This window comes from Saimiri boliviensis, chromosome 4 (genome assembly GCF_048565385.1).
Source record: "Saimiri boliviensis isolate mSaiBol1 chromosome 4, mSaiBol1.pri, whole genome shotgun sequence".
Lineage (NCBI taxonomy): Eukaryota > Metazoa > Chordata > Mammalia > Primates > Cebidae > Saimiri > Saimiri boliviensis.
Window position 1 is genome coordinate 72,536,187 of NC_133452.1, and position 19,334 is coordinate 72,555,520.

Here is a 19,334-nt window from a genome sequence, read left to right on the forward strand (position 1 = left end):
AGTAAAGGCTGCTGAGCAAGATGAAGCCATGATCAGATGCTAATTAAGGAATATTAATCTGGTGGAGGAAAGGTGTAAGATAAGGTAAAACGATGAGGCCATGGAGACACAAAAACATATTTTAGTAGGAGATAATTTAAAGCATCTAGATGAGAGGTAATGAAGCTTGAACCATGGGCGTGAAAAGGAGAAAACAGTCTTAAGAGACATTCAACAAGTGTAACAGGACCTGAGACCAGCAGGGAGTGGTTATGTGGGACAGGGGAAATGGTGACACTAGGCTTTCCACAGAAAGTGGCAGGACCAAGTGTTATTAGCATCCTTGATATCATAGACTCTGGAATCAGATCCATATGTATTGTAATGACTCAAGCCAATTCTTTCCCCTCTTTTAACCTCAAATTTCTCATAAGTACAATGAGAATAATTAAAAGTACCACTTTATTAGATCATTGTAGAAAATAAAGGCGAGAACATTTAACATTCCTGGGGACAGGGTGAGTGCTTGGAGGTTCTTACTGGGGGAGATAAAGAAAGCTAAGACAAAACTACCTACTCCAGCCTGCATTTGCTTCAGATATATTTGAAGTGGAGATTGCTGTCACTTCAAGGTAACAGTTATTCACAAATAAGATAACTAGCTGAAGATTTTCAGCAATTATTGTACATTATGATTACAAACTAAAGGTCCTTTATATTTCTTCTGGGAATCAAAGCAGTTGTTGGTTTTGATATTACTCTCCTAATAAACTGACAAAAGCCTCATTTCATTTGTTAGTAACATACTTCTTATGAGAAAGAAAAGATTTTATGAAAAACCTAAGAATGAGAATTTAAAATCCAATACCCAGAGTGTTTTATTTCTCCCAGTTTTAATATCTATCTGAACATTTTCTAGCTGTGGACTTGTATTTCTGTTCTAAGAAGCTATATATTGAGTTTAATATTGTGGTATCAGACAAGTGTGGGTGCTATTTGAGGACCAGGTAAATGGATAAAGAAGCCTATATGTTTATTTTCTAGAATTCCAGCCAAAGTAATTATGTTCATATCCACTAGGAATTAATGCACATTAAGAGAAGGAGAACACTGGAACAGGAGGGGTCAAAGTGTCAAAAAAAAAAAAAAAAAAAAAAAAAGGAGAAGCTTAATAAGGAAGAACAAGAGAAATTCTGTACCATGGGAGGATTGAGGCAGCCCATAAATACTGTTATGGTACAATAAAATAATTTAATATATCTAAAGCTACACATACTCAGCATAGGTTAAAGTAAAATTGGCTGCATTTTTGAGGAACACAGAGAATGCATCTTGCGGTTTAAGCAAGGTAAGTACAATTACATTTCTAGCTGTCTGCACACGCATGATACAAAACTTGGACAGATTGACTCCAAATTTGGCAGGTATATTTAGGATGGTTTGGCTTAACATAAAAGCTCTGCAATGCCTAAAACATCTACCTTGAGGGCCCTAGAGGAAACTTCAAATATAAGCAGTTATTCTCCAAAGCACCTGAAAATTAAGTGTCTCCAGACACCCTGTGAATCCTGGTTGAGAAAGACATATTCTACAGACTAATCGTATATGGACAGAGGAAACAGTGGTATCAAAATAAAAAGTTCAATGTAGATACTTGAAACTGCAGGTATTAATTTGCCTTCTAGCTGCTTCTTACATGGGCAACTCCATACAACATGATTGAGGCCAATGGCAAAAGGCATTTACATATTACTCACGATTATTGACAACTAACGCTGGGAGAATATTATTATAGCAATAATATTTTCACAACTAGAATTTAATTCAAGAAGTAGTAATTGGCTGTCTACCAAGCACCAGGCACTTCACTAAGCACTGAGTTTATCAAAGATGAATAAACACATGATATAGGGTGGAAAGAGGGTGGAAAGCAAGGTGAAGATCATTGACGTTTTAATAACTTTTAATATGTTGAATATGTTCCAGGTGGCTATAAAGCAGTTTGCATATATTTCATTTCATATTCACATCAAACTTTTTGGGATTTATATTGGAAAATTGAGAAACCAAGGCTCAGACTTCAGTAACTTAACCAAATGTCATATAACAAGCCTGTGGCAGAGCTGGGATCTGAACCCAGCTTTTCTTACTCTAAAGACCACCTTTTAACTAGATTGACTCTCACTCCTAAATGTAATATAATCAAGTTGTTTAAACTTCTCACAGATTTATAAAAGAAGTTGCAGAATATGATTAAATTTTGCTAAGGGATATTAGTAGAGTTTTCACACAGGAGGCAACTTTGATCTGGGCTTTAGAGATTGATTAAAATTTTGACAGGCAGGTGAGAGGAAGAGAATCCTAAGCAGAGCAAACAGCATGGACAGAAGCATATAAAAATTAAAGTGAATGGCATTTTGGGGAAACAAAATAAGTCTGCAAGAGAAAATGAAGAAATCGTAGCTTTTGGTATAGGACTCAAATGTAACAAATTGGGGAGAGAAAAGAGCCAAGATAGATTTAAAAAAGCAACTTTATTAAGATAAAGCGTATATATCATACAATTCACTCGTCAATAATTCAATGACTTTTAGTAATTTCATCAAGCAGTGCAATCATTACCATAAAATAGTTTTAGAATATTTTCATTCTCCCCAGTAAAGTTTCCTCATGCACACTGGCAGTTAAGTGCCATTCATGACCCTAACCCCAGGAAACCACTAATATACTTGGTCTCTATAAATTTGCCTGTTCTGAGCTTCTTGTATACATGGAATCATACAATATGTGGCCTTTTTGTCTGACTTCTTTCGCTTAGCGTAGTATTTTCAAAGTTCATTCATGTTGTTGCATCTATCAATACTTCATTCCTTTCTATGGCTGCATAATATTATATGGCTGTATCACACTTCCTTTATTAATCAGTTGACTACTTGAGTAGTTTCAGTTTGGGTTATTATGAATAATGCTGCTATGAACATTGGTGTGGACATATATTTTTATTTCTCTTGGGTAGATATGAGTGAAATTTCTGGGTTTTATGGTAGTTTAATGTTTAGCTTTTTGAGAAACTATTGAACTGTTTTCCAAAGTAGCTGAATCATTTTCTGTCATTTTCATTACTACAAGCACTATATGAAAGTTCCTATTCTTCTACATCCTCCACAATACTTGTTACAGTCTGTCTTACTTATTATAGCCATTCCAGTCTGTGTAAAATGGTATCTCATTGTGGTTTTAATCTGCATTTCCCTAAAGACTACTTTTCATGTGTCCAAGACTTGAATTAAAAAAGCTCTATTTGGATGATGCATTAACTAAGATGAGGAACAGAGGAAGATAAGTGGAATTTGGAGGAAGGATAATAAAGTTATTTTTAGGTATCTGCATGACACTGGTTTGAGATGTCCAAAAGGCAATGAGAAACTTGTGTCTGAAACTCGGAAGAGAATTCAAGTCAGAAGATGTATATTTGGAACTTAGCTACCCAGAGAAAGCAGTTTAAATCATGTAATTAGATAAATTCACCAATAAAGAAAATATAGAACAAGGAGGTCAAGAATATTTAGGAATATTTGTTTTTAAGAAATTGATAGAAGATGGTGTGCTAGTGAAGGAGGCTGAGATTTAGAAGACATAGGAGAAAATGGTGTCATGGATGCCACTGGCATTGAAGAATCATTGACGAATCATGAGGAAGTCAACAATAGCAAGTGCCTGTCTCATGGCAGACTGAATGTTGAAAAGCGATCATTGACTTTTGTGGCTCCATATTAGTTGGTGGCATCTAAAAGAGTAATTTTCATGCAGGGGAGAAAACTGATACTAACTGTAGTCCTCAAGCCAAGTTTTATCAAACTTTTCCTTTTTTTTTTTTGTTCACATATTTTGCCTCTTCTGTCTTGTAGTTTGGGAAAATTTTTATTATATAGGCAAAGTGAAAGTTTTAAAAATTGTTTTTCTTTTTTTTTTCAGAAATGTCAAAATTTTTATCACCACGCTATTTACCCCCATTTCTCCTGTATCTGTACTCCTTCATTCATTTCTTGTTTGAGAGCTTGGGGTGAAGCTCTCAGATAAACAGACCTATCAGTGATGCCACAGAGGCAAACAAGAGATAGGCTGTCATTTGTTAGAGAAGGAGTAAGCCTTAATGATTCAGTGTGTAGACTTCCATAAATATCAAACTTTTTGTTTCTCTGTGTAGCGGGAATAGCATTTAATGTCACTGTTTGAGTCATTGGATGAATGTCTGTTGAGCTCATTAATGTTCCTCATTTAGAGAACCCTTTATGGACATCCACTCCATAAGCTTGTTAACATTTGTGGGAAAATATTTGACCCAAATACTCTTTGCTCCTCGGTGACATGGATCATAATTCTATCACAGCAAGCTGTTCCCTTTCTCAACCACAGAGATATAAAATCCAGTCATTTCAAATACATATAAACTCTGTTATTTCTTTTATGGACTCCAACTTTGAGTTGGAATCTCTTGTTTCTTTTGCCTCTTTTTTTATTTTCCTCCTTTTTGATTTTCTCCATATTGAACAGAGTATCTGTTCTAAAGTTTATTAGCTAGAAAAATTCAGAACGGTTATAATTATCAGACAAAACTTCTCTAATTCTCTCTGGATATGTTTTGGGCACCATTTAAGAAGCCACATGGATGACTTGAATGGATGGACTCATTTCTAAATTCTTTTGAGATGGATGGTTCAAATGAAGACTTGATATCCTCTTTCCTTGATATCCTTTTTTAAGGTTGACATAAAAAGAACATGATGACTTTTACCTTCTATTATCCATCTATTTTTACACCATTCAAACTAACTATATATTTAGATATCATTTCAGTAAATGCTGAGAGTTGCAAGGCCAAATATATTCTGGTGATGTATTTTCCCGTCTTCATAGATCTCCTTTACCTCTCCCTGAAAAGAGAAACTTGAAGTTCCCATACATTTTTTAATGGTGATCCCATCTCAGTCAGTCCTGCAATGTTTCTGGTAGGATAATGAAGATCTAAAGATTTAATGATTCTAGATGAAGAGGTTTAGGATAAAGGTAATACCTAACAACTGAAATTTCTAATGGTATTCTGTCTCTTTTATTGAAGAAACACTATTCTAAGACATAAAGTTTATGTTTTGAGTCCCCAAAAGAATATCATTAGTTTTCAAAAAAATGTGGTTAAAAAAGTGAACTAGAAATATTTAATGAGGGTATTCTTCCAAATATTCTGTGAGAAATATGTCTAGACATTAAAATAATTCAGCATCCAAGATTAATTCTGGAAAGTAACCGATACTAATAGTGTGGATTAAAGTTTCATGAAGATGTGTGTCATAGACATAAATTTTGCTTTAGATAAAATAGATAAGGGTTTAAAGTCACCAAGAGTTTTAGCAATTCCTTGCATATAGAAATAAGAAATTAGCAAAAGACTATCTGCATTCAAGCAAAAAAAAATCCAATTAAAATGGGATCTTTTTCATAAAATATTTTCAGAATCACAGAAATAATAGGAAGTATTTTTTTTTTTTAGTTTAGAATATTTCAACATTTTATTACTGTAAGAGGAAGATAGCCATGGATCTCCTAGTTAACAAAAGACAGATTCTGTTTGGGTAAGACAATTCTGTTTTTTTCCTATTAATGCCCTGAAATGATATTTGAATATAGAGTTAAGTTTAATGTTGTAAAAATAGATGGGTAATGGAAAGTAAAAGTTATCATGTTTCCTTATGTAATAGAAGTAGAAACACAACAGAAATTATTCCACACCTATTCTGTTTACTACACAGTTAATGTAGAAAATGAATCTTTAAAAATAATATGAGTAATGTAGATCATGTAAATGCAAATTTATTCAGTATGAGACTTCTAAAAACCAATTTATAAAATAAGCAAAAACAGTATCATTATCCTTATAAACACCTACAGATACCTTACAGACTATGTGCTCAATTAAATATATAAAAAACATACTGTAACAACCATAAAAAATGAACTATTAACAAGATGCCAAGTATATTAAAAATTATTATTTTTTAATTCAAAATGATATTACTAACATCAAATGTGTTTTTGGATTGACTTTTCATTTGTGATATTAAATTTTACAGTGTTTTTTTAAACCATTTGTGATTCGTATTATGCATTTTTCATAATGGTAGGCCAATTTTAACTCCATTGAATAATCTAATGTTCCTTTTTAAAAGTTGTAGCAACAATGTAAGCTTTGAATCCCGGATTGTAAGCTTTGAATCCTGGATTGTAACATAACCACATTTTACTTAACCAATAGAGCTAGTTTGTCCCAATTTCACGCCTTTTTTAATGTTGTTAAGTTAAAATGGAACACTTGAGCATCTTAATCATTATTATTGAAGCAGAAATACATTTTTGCCTTTTTTTTTGTCATCCTTAATCCCCGACATAACAAAATAAAATATTTTGACTTGTTGACTTGCATACTCATCTTTGTCAACAAATATAACTCTTGGCCTTCAATGCCTTTTTCCTCTTTCTTTTCACTTTTGTAGCCACTAGCTAAACTTATTACTGCAGGAAGAAACTTAATCCTTAGAGTCTTGATTTCTTTGGTTCTATTCCACAAAGAATCAATAGCATAATTTTCCTCAAACACTGCAATAATTATTTTTTTCTTCTACTTAAGAACAGTTGGTAACTTTCTATGGCCTGTTACATACACTTTTAATCCTGAGAGTTAATATTCTCCCTTCCTCTGACTCTTTCTCTTTTAGCAATCTTATTTCCTCTTGCTCTTCAGCACAGTCTCTGCTACTTCCAAGCCATCTGGTTGTTATCGGCAGGAACTACTTTCCTGCCTATGCAGATGTCACCTTTGAATTACTGGGAGCCTACTGTTTCCTGAGGCAGTCCATTTTATCTTCAGATAAGTCCCTAAGAGAGTTTTTCTCTTTGTTACATGAATCATATAAATCAACTATATAATTTTTACATTTATCTTTGTGTGTGTGTTACACCAAGACCTAATGAGGTCTACTTCCTTAGTCGTTTTGCATATGTGTGCTATGTCTACGGTGGTGCTTTGTTTAACCTGTAAGCAAGGATCTCTGCATCAGGCACTTCCACATTTCCATACCCTGATCCATCTTCCTACCACTCCAGAACCACAAGAGTATACGCTCTAACTTTGGGCATAGTACGTGTTTAATATGTGTTTGATGTGTAGAATACCTTCTAAATGTAGAGCTATTTACATGTAAAAGTATATATATTTATGCTTATGAAAGGGTAATAAAATTTTTATCAAGGAAATGATTCTGTGACTTTTAATTGGAAACCTAGAATACAAGTCTGATCATGTGCATACTCACCCCCACACCCAATAAAATGCCTAAACATTTCCAATTGTTTAACAAAGCATTACATGTTATATATTTATCTACAGCTGGTTAACAGAGAAGGTGTTACATGTTATATATCTATCTAGACTTAAGTGGTTTGGTTTTCTCTACGTGCAATATACTATTTTCTATATTGTAGCTTTAGTTCTACCTGTGAAATTTCATATAATGCAGAAAAAATATTGATTGTGTTCCCTGTATTTTACAATGTGAATATGAAAAAATACCTTGGCATTGTTAATCTAAAAATATATTCATAGTTTTCAAATAGTCTACCTAGCAGAACATTTATTAGTATCTCTAAATTGTCAACATCCCTGAATGTTCCTGCATTTTAAACTATTTCAAAAATTGTTTCCATAACAATTTTAATTGACTCTCCTATGATGCTATTTTAGTAATTGTAATCAGCAGTATCTTATAATGAGATTTCAATCAAAGCCTTTAATGCTATGCAGTAATCTGAGTGAACACACTTACATATCTATGTAGGCTTCTTCTCCTGACCTCCTTCCACTCCACACAAGAGATGCTATAACCAAGTTTGATCACTGACCATGGAGAGCAGAGGTTGCTTTCCATTTGTCACAAGTAATGTGGAAAATATCTGGGGGCAGCAAGGTATGGTCACGATCAGTTAAAGTCTGGTATAAAGATAAACATTGTGATGGACTTCTCACTAAGGCTGTTTGCTTTCTGTGTGATCAATAAACACTGACTGACTTGTAGGATGGCTGTTTAGGGTTAGGAGTGCACCTACTAGTTATGAAGCAGATTGCAGCTAGGGGCACGATTGGCTTGGGGTAAGGTGGGTAGCATAGGTGTGGGGGAAGAGTAGGGAGGGCTCCCCTGCAGCCCACATTACTCTGTTGTGCTGCTTTGCAGGTTCTGAATTAACAGCAGTGAATTATTCTTTTTCAGTTTTTATTATTGCTAGATTTCTTTAAAGCCCACTTTTATGTCTGCCCATTAATCATCTATGTAATTTTAGAAGGCAAAATGCATGAGGCACAGAGCTAATTATGCATTCTATTATGCCTCTAGATATCTGGATGAAAGTCATGTTCCAACACTCAATCCCTTCCCTAAAACTCATTTCCACAAGTGATGATTTAATGATCTATTTATTTTAAAGGTTTGCCTTTGGGGACAAAGATTATCCTGGTTAGCTCCACTTGAAAGAATAGACTTTTATTTCATGGAATCTGTAAGCGTTTAGAAAAATCATTGTGGACTTTGAAAATGCATTTAATACAAAATGTGTTGAAACCCAAGCTTTGGCCATCCCTAGGTAGAAATGGTCCCCTTTATACCTATGCAGAGTAAGAGAGCCATAATGTCCTCAGGTCTCATACTGCACTGACATGGAACTAGCAAGCTGTGGAAGCAGAGTGTATGAGGGTAAATTGTAACTTTGTTTTTTAATTCTAAAGTCAGTATGTGTGAACAATAAAAGAATGATTTTTAAATAATAATTCTTAAATGTGATAATTGCTAATCCATTTACTCTGATCAATTTTCTTGACCATTCATAGCTAATTTATCACATTACATATAACTGGGAATGCAAACACTAGTCTCACATATACCTCTCACTTTGATCTCTTAGTTTTTCTTTTACTCTTCAGGTATGAAAAACCTCATTCTTCAGTAATTATATCCACAGCTCCTAGGTAGAGGTTGTATGTTTGATTATAAAGAGATATTTTCCTATATTTCTAACAGCAGAGTGCAGTATTTTGCAAGGAGAGGTGTCTTCGTGATTTAGCATATATTCATTTCCATTCTACTGTGTTTTTTTGTGCCTTTAGAATGTAGTTCGATTAAAATGTGTGCAAAAACTCTTCCACTCTAAAGTACATTAATATTTTCTAAAACTTAAGTCAAAAATAAGACTGCAACTGAATTCTGGCTTTAGTGACAACAAAGAGTGGATTTTTGGTGGGAAAGGACTGTCTCCTAGATGTCAGTGTCCATCCCGGAGCCACATTTTGGGCAGAAGATTTCCTTGTTCTGGGTCAGGAAGCCTTTACCCACCAAAGAGACAGAGCACTTCCCACAGTTAAAACATTCACTATGCCACTGGCTGTCTTGAAAGCAGATAAACTTGGCACCTGTGAGACCTGTAAAAAAAAATTGGAGAAAAAGATTAATTTATCTTTTCAAGGAATAGATTGAGTATTTTATCAGGTACTCCTCTAGGAACTGGAGGTACAGCCTTGAGCCAGACAAGTAACCCAAAAATGAATGCTGCTTCCTGGCTCTGTGTCCATCTGGAACTAACAGCTATAGGAAAGTTTTACCTATGCCACCCAACCAAATTCGCAGCCAAATTCTGCCATAATCTATAGAAATAGGCAGCATGTTGATATGCAAGTCACATAGATAAGGATTGTCTAGGCCAGGTAAGAAAATACAGAATAGCATAGTGGGAAGAGGGTATACATTGTGGAGTCAGAGATATCTGAGTATGACTACATTTCTTCTTTTTCTCTAGGTGACTTTTAGTTTTCTTAGCTGCCAAAGGAAGATAAAATAAAATCAATATACACTTCCTAGCTTGATGTCTGATGTCGTAATGAGTTTTAGTTTTCATCTCTTCTTCCCTCATTTTTTTGTGCTTAGTTTTACTTAGAATATGTCTGGGGGTCATATGGGTTGGGACACTATTTCTAGAAAGCCCAAATAGAGGATTTTATCTAATCATTCAGACATCCTAATGTGATGGCCTTATTACCTTTCTCAGAGACAGCTGCAGCTTATGTTGAATCTGGCCACTGAGTCCACATGGATAACCACATGATTGGTTTCTAAGGGCTTTGTCAGCCTCCTCCGTTTTAACTTGGACCTCACTTGAACCATACTGTTTGTTTAAAAAGTAGTAGAATTTGAATCTTTATTGAAGGTCTGATCTCTGCCTCCCTAATGTGATTCCAGGGTATAGTTCAAGAAATTGATCTTGAGAAGTTATATAAAAGAAGAAAATGTTTAGGGTTTGGGAAGAGGTTGAGATGTCCTACGCTTGAGTCTTTATTTATTTCATGTTTTCTTTCAGTAATCCTAGTGGTATTATTTGCTTATCATCCATAGCGTGAGGCTAAAACAGATATAATTCACATGTAATTTCAAAATACTCCATTTGAAATGGTGAAGTGAAAGGGTGAATAGCATTCTATTTCAGACACACTGTTCTTAAATATGATAATTAACTTTTGTTTCTAACGTAACAAACTTGTTTGATGTCTTCCTGTATAATTTAGTAGTTCATAGTCAAATTTGCATCAAATTCCTCTACTTTGCTTGATTAAATTTATAGCTTGCTTATCTATAATGCTATCAACATTATTTTCTAATAAATGTAAATTAATTATGTACTACTTAATTCCCTCAGTGTTATTCAAAACATTAATGAGCTGACTGCAAGAGTAATGCTCTGTATATACATAAATTATGCCTGTTCATAAAACTAATTATTACATGTCTAGCATTTTGATGCTCATGAGTTTCTCTTAATTTTATTAGCCTTGTACAAGTGGCAAATATAAAAGCATTTCTTCCAGATTTTTACAAAGAAGAAAAAGTAGAAGCAACTGGCAACAGGTCTTTAAGAAAGGGCTGAAGGAACATGTGAGATGATTGTTAATTGTTTCAAAAAGGATATGTTTACTCCCTTAGGTCATGAGGTTATTTGCAGTAAGAAAGCCATCCACAAAGCAGGTCTCTGGCACCTGTTTCATCTGGTTTCATAGGTTTCTGACAAGTCAGTAGAATAAGAGCTGGCATTTGTTGAATTCTTGAATATGTGCCAATCACTATTCTAAGTCTTTCATATGTGTTACCATATATAGCCCTCATCTTACCTTCATGGGGTAGATATTAGCATCAGCCCCACTTTGCAGACAAAAACTGAGAAATGACAAGTTTAACCACTTGCCCCAGGTCACCCAGCTAGTAAGCATATCTGAGATTTAAGCACAGGCCATCTGGCTTTAGAGCCTCTGCTTTTAACCTCATGAAACTGAGTTTGAGTTTATCTTTGGTAAAGAACATGATTGGGAACATCAGCATTACTCTCTGAAGAAACCACAACATTTGTAATTCCTTTTCCTTGAAATAAACAGAGATAGAAGAAGGCCAACTGGCTTAACCATTTGTTTTATAAATACGGCAAATGAAGTTCCCCACCCCCAGAGGTGAGTTAGTCACCCACGGTGACACAGCAGTTGGGGGCAGGGAGGATCAAGTCTTTTGCTCCTCGGTCCAGAGCACTTTTCATTGCATTAGGCTGCCTCATTTATCCCTGATAGTTTAAGAGGTTAATCCCATCTTAAAGGAGGAAAAAATATGGTTATACCTGGAGTTTGTTTAAATGAAGCAAGTTCATTGTGATGGGTTTTAAAAATTACACTTGGTGATTTACAAATAGATTTTTCAGAGCTTTAAAGAATTGTTTAATCTTAATTGACAAATAAAAGTATATACCATGTTGGTTTTGTATATGTATACATTGTGGAATGGCTAAATCAAGGTAATTACCATGTCTGTTACCTTATCATATACTTTTCTTTGTATGTGGTGAGAACATTTAAAATCTATTAGCCATTTTCAAGTATATAATGCATTGTTATTAACTATGTAGTCACTATGTTGGACAGTAGGTCTCTTGAAATTATTTAACCTGTTTAGCTGAAATTTTGTATCCTTTGATCAAGAATACCTAGCTTCTTAAAGTGACATAATAATCAGATGAATGCCAATTTTCTGAAGATATGCGACAATATCAGAATTCCCAATGATATATCAGTTCAACTAGCTCAATTTTAAAGAAGCTGTACTGCAGTGCCTATAGATGTTTAACAATTAGACTAAGAAATATTAAATTGAGTTGTAAGTTTTTGCAGGCATTTCAGTTTCTGGTGTCTCAGTCAAAAAGCGAAAAAAAAGAGATTATAATAGTTATTAGACATTTCCTGTGGACTGATGAGTCTAAATTAAATATATAACATTGCATTTGGATTAATTTTGGGTCAGATCACTTTCTCTTGATCATCCTCATATTTTTGTGCAGAACAGCATTGTTTTTCCATCTGAACTTTAAAAAGCTGGGCTCAGTGATTGATCTGGAACAATCTATGAGAAAAATCACTTAGACCTATGGATCTGTGATATATCAGAATTGAAACTCAAATTCAGGGTTTGTGTAGGCTTTTTGCAGATCAGTATTAGCTATCTGGATCTCCAGAGAATTTTGAAATCTATTTTGAGTTGTTAATTTCCTCATTTTCTCATTGACATACCCCTTTTTTTTTGCTCTCCCAGTTCAAGAAAAGGATTGTTGTCAAATAAATGGACTGCGATTGCAGATTTTACTAGGGAGATTCTGGAGCTCCAGGTACTGTTGGATATCTGAATGTCCCATTTTCTAACTAAAATCAGTGGATATAGTAGCTTATTCTCTTGGCTATAGGCATTGCTAAATGTGTAGAAGGCAGGAGAGCAGCGTAGTTAAAAGCTAAATAGTATGTAGTTACCTTCATAATACGTGGACCCTGGATCCCAATGGTGTGGGATTGCTACAGCAAGTCCTTGCAAGGGCCAGAGAAGTAACCTAGCTGAGAGAAGCAGACAGGGTGCGAGGAACAGAGAGGACATGCCCCATGCAATGGGACAGCCACTAGCTTCGTATGATGGTGACCCTGCTGGGGAATGTAGAGACAGTCTGCTCACCCAATGTCAGGCTCTTCCTCTACTTTTAGCTGCAGAGATGGATTTGCATTAGTTATTTCCAAACATGTTCAGGCCAAACATCACCTGTCGGCTGGCCAGATATAGCCCGTGGGCCAGTGTGATCCTGATGCACACAGTGCTCCATATAGACAAATAAGACCATGCTGTTTGTTCTGGTGATATCCTCTCTCCCCTTGCAAGTCAGTGAAAACCTGCCAAGGTGGGGTTTGCTGTCAAACTCTTAACTGGAAAATGTATGAAGATTCATCTTTTATTTTGTTACACATATGAAGATGATGGAGGAAAGGGATAAAATAATCTTTAATTCTGTGGTATATAAACTGAACTAAAAATTGAAATATGATCTAAGAATACTAGGGATAGAAAGTAGATATACAGTTCTGACATATTATTAAGTGACTATAAATTGCCAGAAAGAATAGCTGCTGGGCCTCACAAGTGTCATGCTAATTTCAGTTCCTTTATTATAGGATTAGCATTTTAAAGGTGTCTCTGAGGAAAAGATGTATTTTTTTTTTTACCTTGAAAACCTCTTTAACATGGATCGATTTATCATTACGTTATTTTCAAATCATGTCACATTTTTTTCTTTAGTAAAATGCCATCTTGTTTTCTTTCATCTACTCATTAATGCATTTCATAATTGCAAGTGAATATAGAGAAAAGAGAGTAATACGTTTGTTAGAAGCATCTTCAAATAAAGTTTAATTAATTACTGATCTATACTGCTTTAATTATTACAGCTTCAGATGTTCTAGACAATGGTGGAATTTAATTAAAACCTTCCTAACTAAAAGACGCTTGGCCCTATTTTGAAATTAAGCAGGATTCTGATTTATTAGTACTCTTTCCTCCCACTCAAATCTTAATGAGGCTTCAAGCAAGCCTCCTTGTGAAGGTCTGCGCTGACCTCCCATCTCCTGCTTCTTTAAACTGTTATTTTACTTAGAGTCAGTACCATTAGGTTTAGTATATAGTTACCTTCACAGAGTGCGGGCTCCCAAAGTATACTCTTGTACTTTCCTTGAGGAATCCATGTAATATTTGTACTCATATATAGGCACCCACTTGTGTTTATCTCAAAAGGAAACATAGATGAAAGCTTCCCATCTTTTACTTGCATTTCCTAAATTAACTAGGTAGCATTTTCTATAGCCATACCTGTTTCATGGCATGCTCATATTGAACTAGAGAACTCACCAGTAATGGGTTTGGAACAGGCTACACACTTGTTGGCATAAAGATGGTTGTAGCAGTCCACGCAGAATGGATAGTCATCTCTGGACATAAACTGTTCTTCACAGAGATCTTTCCTACAGCCACTACACAGAAAACACTCTTTATGCCATAGCTGGTCACAAAATGTTATCCCACCTGAAGTTATCACCTGCCAAAGACCACAGAAAAGGCAATGACCATGGGAGCCATTACAATTCAGATCACTTCATGATTCTCTTTAGATTCTAGTATCTCTGGGGGGAAAAATAAGCAAAAAGAAAAAGTAATCATTTTATGTCTTCTATGTCCACAACTGGTGCTTCCAGCTGCTCTATTTTCACCGCATGTTAGGATGTTCCTTTCCTAAAAAACATCTTTAAAAAAAAAAAGAAATAGTAATATGAGAAGCCAAAGGCTATAGGAATGAGCTAGAAGTAGAAAGAAATAAAAGTTACTGTATATTTTTCTCCTACAGTGAAATAGAACAGAAGCAGGGCTATATTGGTAACTCTGAATGGAATTGGCAAGCACAGTTATTTGCTAATAATAACTATCATTTCCTAAGTGTTTTTTCAGTCCTTAGCACCGTGCAAAGGATGACCTCTTCTAAATAGTCTCAACACCTCTATGTAATAGAGACTATTATCTTTCCCTCTTTTCAGATGAGCAACTACTGAGGCTTACAGTCATTAAGTTACTTGCCAGGGCCACAGTGAGCTAGGATTCAAACCTACATGGTCTGACTCCATAGCCTGTGTGCTTCACCATTAATACCATACTGAGTCAAAGTTATCTTGCACAGATAAGCAGCTGATGAATCCTTGTTGAATGAATGAATAAATACCAAAGGAAAAAATAGCTGGAAAGCAATTCCAGTATTGTATCTAGCAATGGAGTGCTGTGGGAATCAGAACTCAGTGGAATGAGCACTGGTTGTACGTTGAGCCTTAATGTGTGATATGAAGCATTTTGTCAGAGATGTAATTAATTTTCCATAAGATAATATTTTTTTTCTAAACCAGTTTAATCCATGAATTCTACCTTTTAAAAGGCTGAAAAATCTTTATGCAGATTCAGATGGATAAATATTGGGCAATTCTTCTCGTGTAACTATTTTTAAACCATGTCACATTTTGAATTCACAGCTAATGAGCTCTTGGAGTGGCTGTAGATACTAAAGTGTGTATTTGTAAATGTTTTATAATGAAGCAACAGGATATCTGAGGTGGTTCCTATAAACTTTGTATCAAATTAACTAGATAGTAAAAACACAGAGACTATTTTAAGCCACTTCCTTGTTTACAAACTCAGAAATGTTATTTGTCTGTAATACAGACTTGTGAAAAAATTATTCTAAAGATATTTTTAATCTTATAACAAATATCTTAGAAATTAAAGATATTTGATATAAAAGATTATTTTCCTAGAGGAAAAAAGCATACTATTCTGAACAAGTAAATGGGAAGCATAATGGTGTAATGGAAGTAAAGCAATTTAAAATACCCCCTACTGACTTCAAATGCCTTACAGTAGACACAGCAGAATTCATGATTCCTTTGATTTGTTTGGTCTAAGTATTAGCAGGCAATGCTTAAAAGATTCAAAACTTGAAAAATGTATTCACAGCAAAATAAAACTTGATATATACACCAAAGACTGTTTAATTAGAGGAAGAAACTCTGGAACATTAAAAATAGTTTGCTTGTGATTATATTCCTTTTGAAGAGGTAGGAAGGTTAAGATGAAGTCTAATATCTGAGCTTGGTTTTTACCACTGATTGATCCCAGGATTTAGAAAAAGTTTATTTTCTGAAAAAGAGGAGGCAATAATGATTTTGCACTCAGTAGGTGACAGATGAAGAATCAAAGAAGACGTTTAACTCTTTTTGAAACTTGAGGAATTTGAATTTGAAGCATTTGTAGTTTGAAGTCATTTTCTTTCTGGCAGAAAATAAATCTTAGTGTAATAAAATAAAATCTGTGGACTTTAAAGCTTAAAAGTTCTAAGGGCCTGGTTGTCAAGTAGTTTTTCCTTTTTTTAAGAAAAAGTTTGGTCTTTGCTTTGGGTTGAAAAAATTGTTTAGATTGGATCATCTTGATCAAAAACATATCTAGCTTTTTAGAAAAGGACTTGTGGTTTTAAAAACTAAATAAAAACAATCTGGTATGTCACAATCTGTCTACTACCCAATATAAATATTTTGTAAATTTTTGATGACTTTAAATCATATCCTAAATATAGTTACAGGCTCCTATAACCTGGGAAACACTAGCACTTGGCCCAGACTGTTCTCAGCATGAATGTACTAAAGAAGTTTCACTCCCGAGTTTTTATAGCATTAAAAGAGACTTTATATTGTGTCTAATAAATGATTTTAAGGTAATTCTCACAAATTTCATTACTGTTTTGATCTAAGTCTTTAAGAAATGAAGCCTAAAATTGGCCCACTCAGTTGTCTCTCAAAACAGTGAGATAAACCTATTCGTTTTATTTCCAGCATGATTTTAATTCCTTTAATTTTTAGTTTTTGTATACATTTTTAGAGATAGGATCTCATTGTCACCCAGGCTGGAGTGCAGTGGCTCAATCATAGCTCACTGCAGCCTTGAACTTCTGGGCTCAAGTGATCCTCCTGACTCAGCCTTCCCAGTAGCTGGGACTACAGGCACGTGTCACCACCCCTGGCTAATTTTTAAACTTTTTTTTTTTTTTGAGACAAGGTCTCACTATGTTGCCCAGGCTGGTCTTGAACTCCTGGCTTGAGGCGATCTTCCCACCTCGGCTTCACAAAGTGCTGTGATTACAGATGTGAGCCACAATGCCCAGCCTCCAGCATGTTTTTAAATGCTGTCATTGACTGATAATTCTTTAGAGCTTCATATGACATATGGTCATCTAGTTTGACTGCTGCTTGTAAAGTCATTTTCTAAGCCAGTGTTTTGGTAGAATAATGAAGGTCTTAGTCATAAGATTATTTTATGTCATGTTGTGATCAATTGTAATTCTCAGCGATTAATATAGTATACCTTAATAATTATGATATAGCATAGGGTATTGTTGCCTCTTTAAATGCAGGATTGGTATTGGTTATGTATGTTAAAAAATTACTGTGTCTGTGTATGTGCATGTTTGTTCACATATTCATGTGTAGAAAGTGATAGTGTGACTTCCAGCTGTCCAAATATACAAATGGGCTTAAGTGTTCTGCCAAAGCAGCCCATAGATAAAAAAAAATACTTAGAAACTACTACACTAATACAATGTGTTTTCCTGATTCAGCTTTCTCATTTCAGTTTATGCTGTCATTTGAAACTTACGATGCTTCACAGGTCAAGGATTTCTTTGAGAACATCCATATATTTGTGAAATACAGATGGGCTTTATCAAGGTGTTACAGCTACTTTTTCACATAAAAGCTTAGAGGTTAAAAAAAGAATTGGATGAAGTTTACTTCCAAAAAATTACTTTTTTTCTCTTAGAAAATGTGTTTTGAGTGGGAAGCCAAGTTAGAAGGCCCTGCATGATCCTGGTACTGGAGAAGGGATTTGCAGTTCTTAGACTTCTTTCTGTATTGTGTCTCCTGGACTTCCCTCATGACCTTGGCACTCCTTTGAGCTAATTGCTGTACTCTTAAGAAATACAAAACCTTCAAGTCGAGAAGACATTTGCATTGCTGAGAAAGAATGTTAAACATCCTGTTTAACTTGGTTCCCTCAGTCACTTTGGGAGGCAAATCTGTATTGTTCTGAAACAGTTAATACTGAATGGATCAAAAATTATTTTTTTATTATTATTATTTTTTTTTTTTGAGACGGAGTTTCGCTCTTGTTACCCAGTCTGGAGTGCAATGGCGCGATCTCGGCTCACCGCAACCTCCGCCTCCTGGGTTCAGGCAATTCTCCTGCCTCAGCCTCCGGAGTAGCTGGGATTACAGGCACGCGCCACCATGCCCAGCTAATTTTTTGCACCTTTAGTAGAGACGGGGTTTCACCATGTTGACCAGGATGGTCTCGATCTCTTGACCTCGTGATCCACCCGCCTCGGCCTCCCAAAGTGCTGGGATTAAAGGCTTGAGCCACCGCGCCCGGCCAAAAATTATTTTTTAAGAAACATCTGTATTAAATGAGAGACCTGTGCTCTCTCCCAGAATATGTGAGATCTTCTATAAAAACAGTGAATGGACTGGGCTTGGGGGCTTACATCTGTAATCCCAGCACTTTGGGAAGCCAAGGCAGGTGGATCACCTGAGGTCAGGAGTTCAAGACCAGTCTGGCCAACATGGTGAAGCCCCAAATGGGATTAATTTATCTATGGGCTACTTTAGCAGAACTCTTAAGCCCATTTGTATATTTACTAAAAATACAAAAATTAGCTGGCCACAGTGGCGTGCGCCTGTAATCCCAGCTACTCTGAAGGCTGAGGCATGAGAATCGCTTGAACCCGGGAGGCAGAGGTTGCAGTGAGCCAAGATCGTGCCACTGCACTCCAGCCTGGGTGGCAGAGTGAGACTCCATCTCAAAAAAAAAAAAAAAAAAAAAAAAAAAAAAAAAAAAAAAGGCAGTGAATGGAACTGGAATACCAAATCACTTGAGCACTTGAGCTGTTCGGAATATTAACTTCTTGTTTGGCTGGAATTTTATGCCTAATAAAAAAAGATGGTCATCCTCATCATGACAACTAGTGGTTTATACATGTTGAAAGTCAAAAGTACCATGAGTGTATATAACATAATAGTATCAGTTCGTTCCAAATATATGGTACAGCTCAAAAGGAATAGTCTGAGTTTCCACAAGCTTCACCCTCTTTAGAAAATTACCTTCTTACAAAAGTTGCAGTAGTGAGCAAACTCCTTCTCAAAACACGGCACACAATAATTGCCACTCTCTTTGGAGATCAAAGGCTTTGTCCCTATAGGTTGCTGGCAATTCTCACACACAAAGCAGGTTTCATGCCAGTAGTTTCCCTTAAATTCCATTTTGCGGGAACCTGTG

The 19,334-nt window shown here is 35.3% G+C and overlaps 1 protein-coding gene across 1 annotated transcript in view; it reads right to left on the bottom strand.

Moving 5' to 3' along the window:
* Nucleotides 1-2,494: 2,494 nt before the first annotated feature.
* FHL5 (four and a half LIM domains 5) overlaps nucleotides 2,495-19,334 on the bottom strand; it is a 60,285-nt gene continuing 43,445 nt past the window's right edge. The window contains exons 4-6 of the mRNA XM_003922920.4: nucleotides 19,160-19,329; nucleotides 14,325-14,511; nucleotides 2,495-9,499 (exon numbers count right to left, since the gene is read on the bottom strand). Coding sequence (XP_003922969.1) covers nucleotides 9,336-9,499; nucleotides 14,325-14,511; nucleotides 19,160-19,329 — 521 coding nt within the window. The 3' untranslated portion in view covers nucleotides 2,495-9,335. The remainder of the gene's footprint in view (nucleotides 9,500-14,324; nucleotides 14,512-19,159; nucleotides 19,330-19,334) is intronic.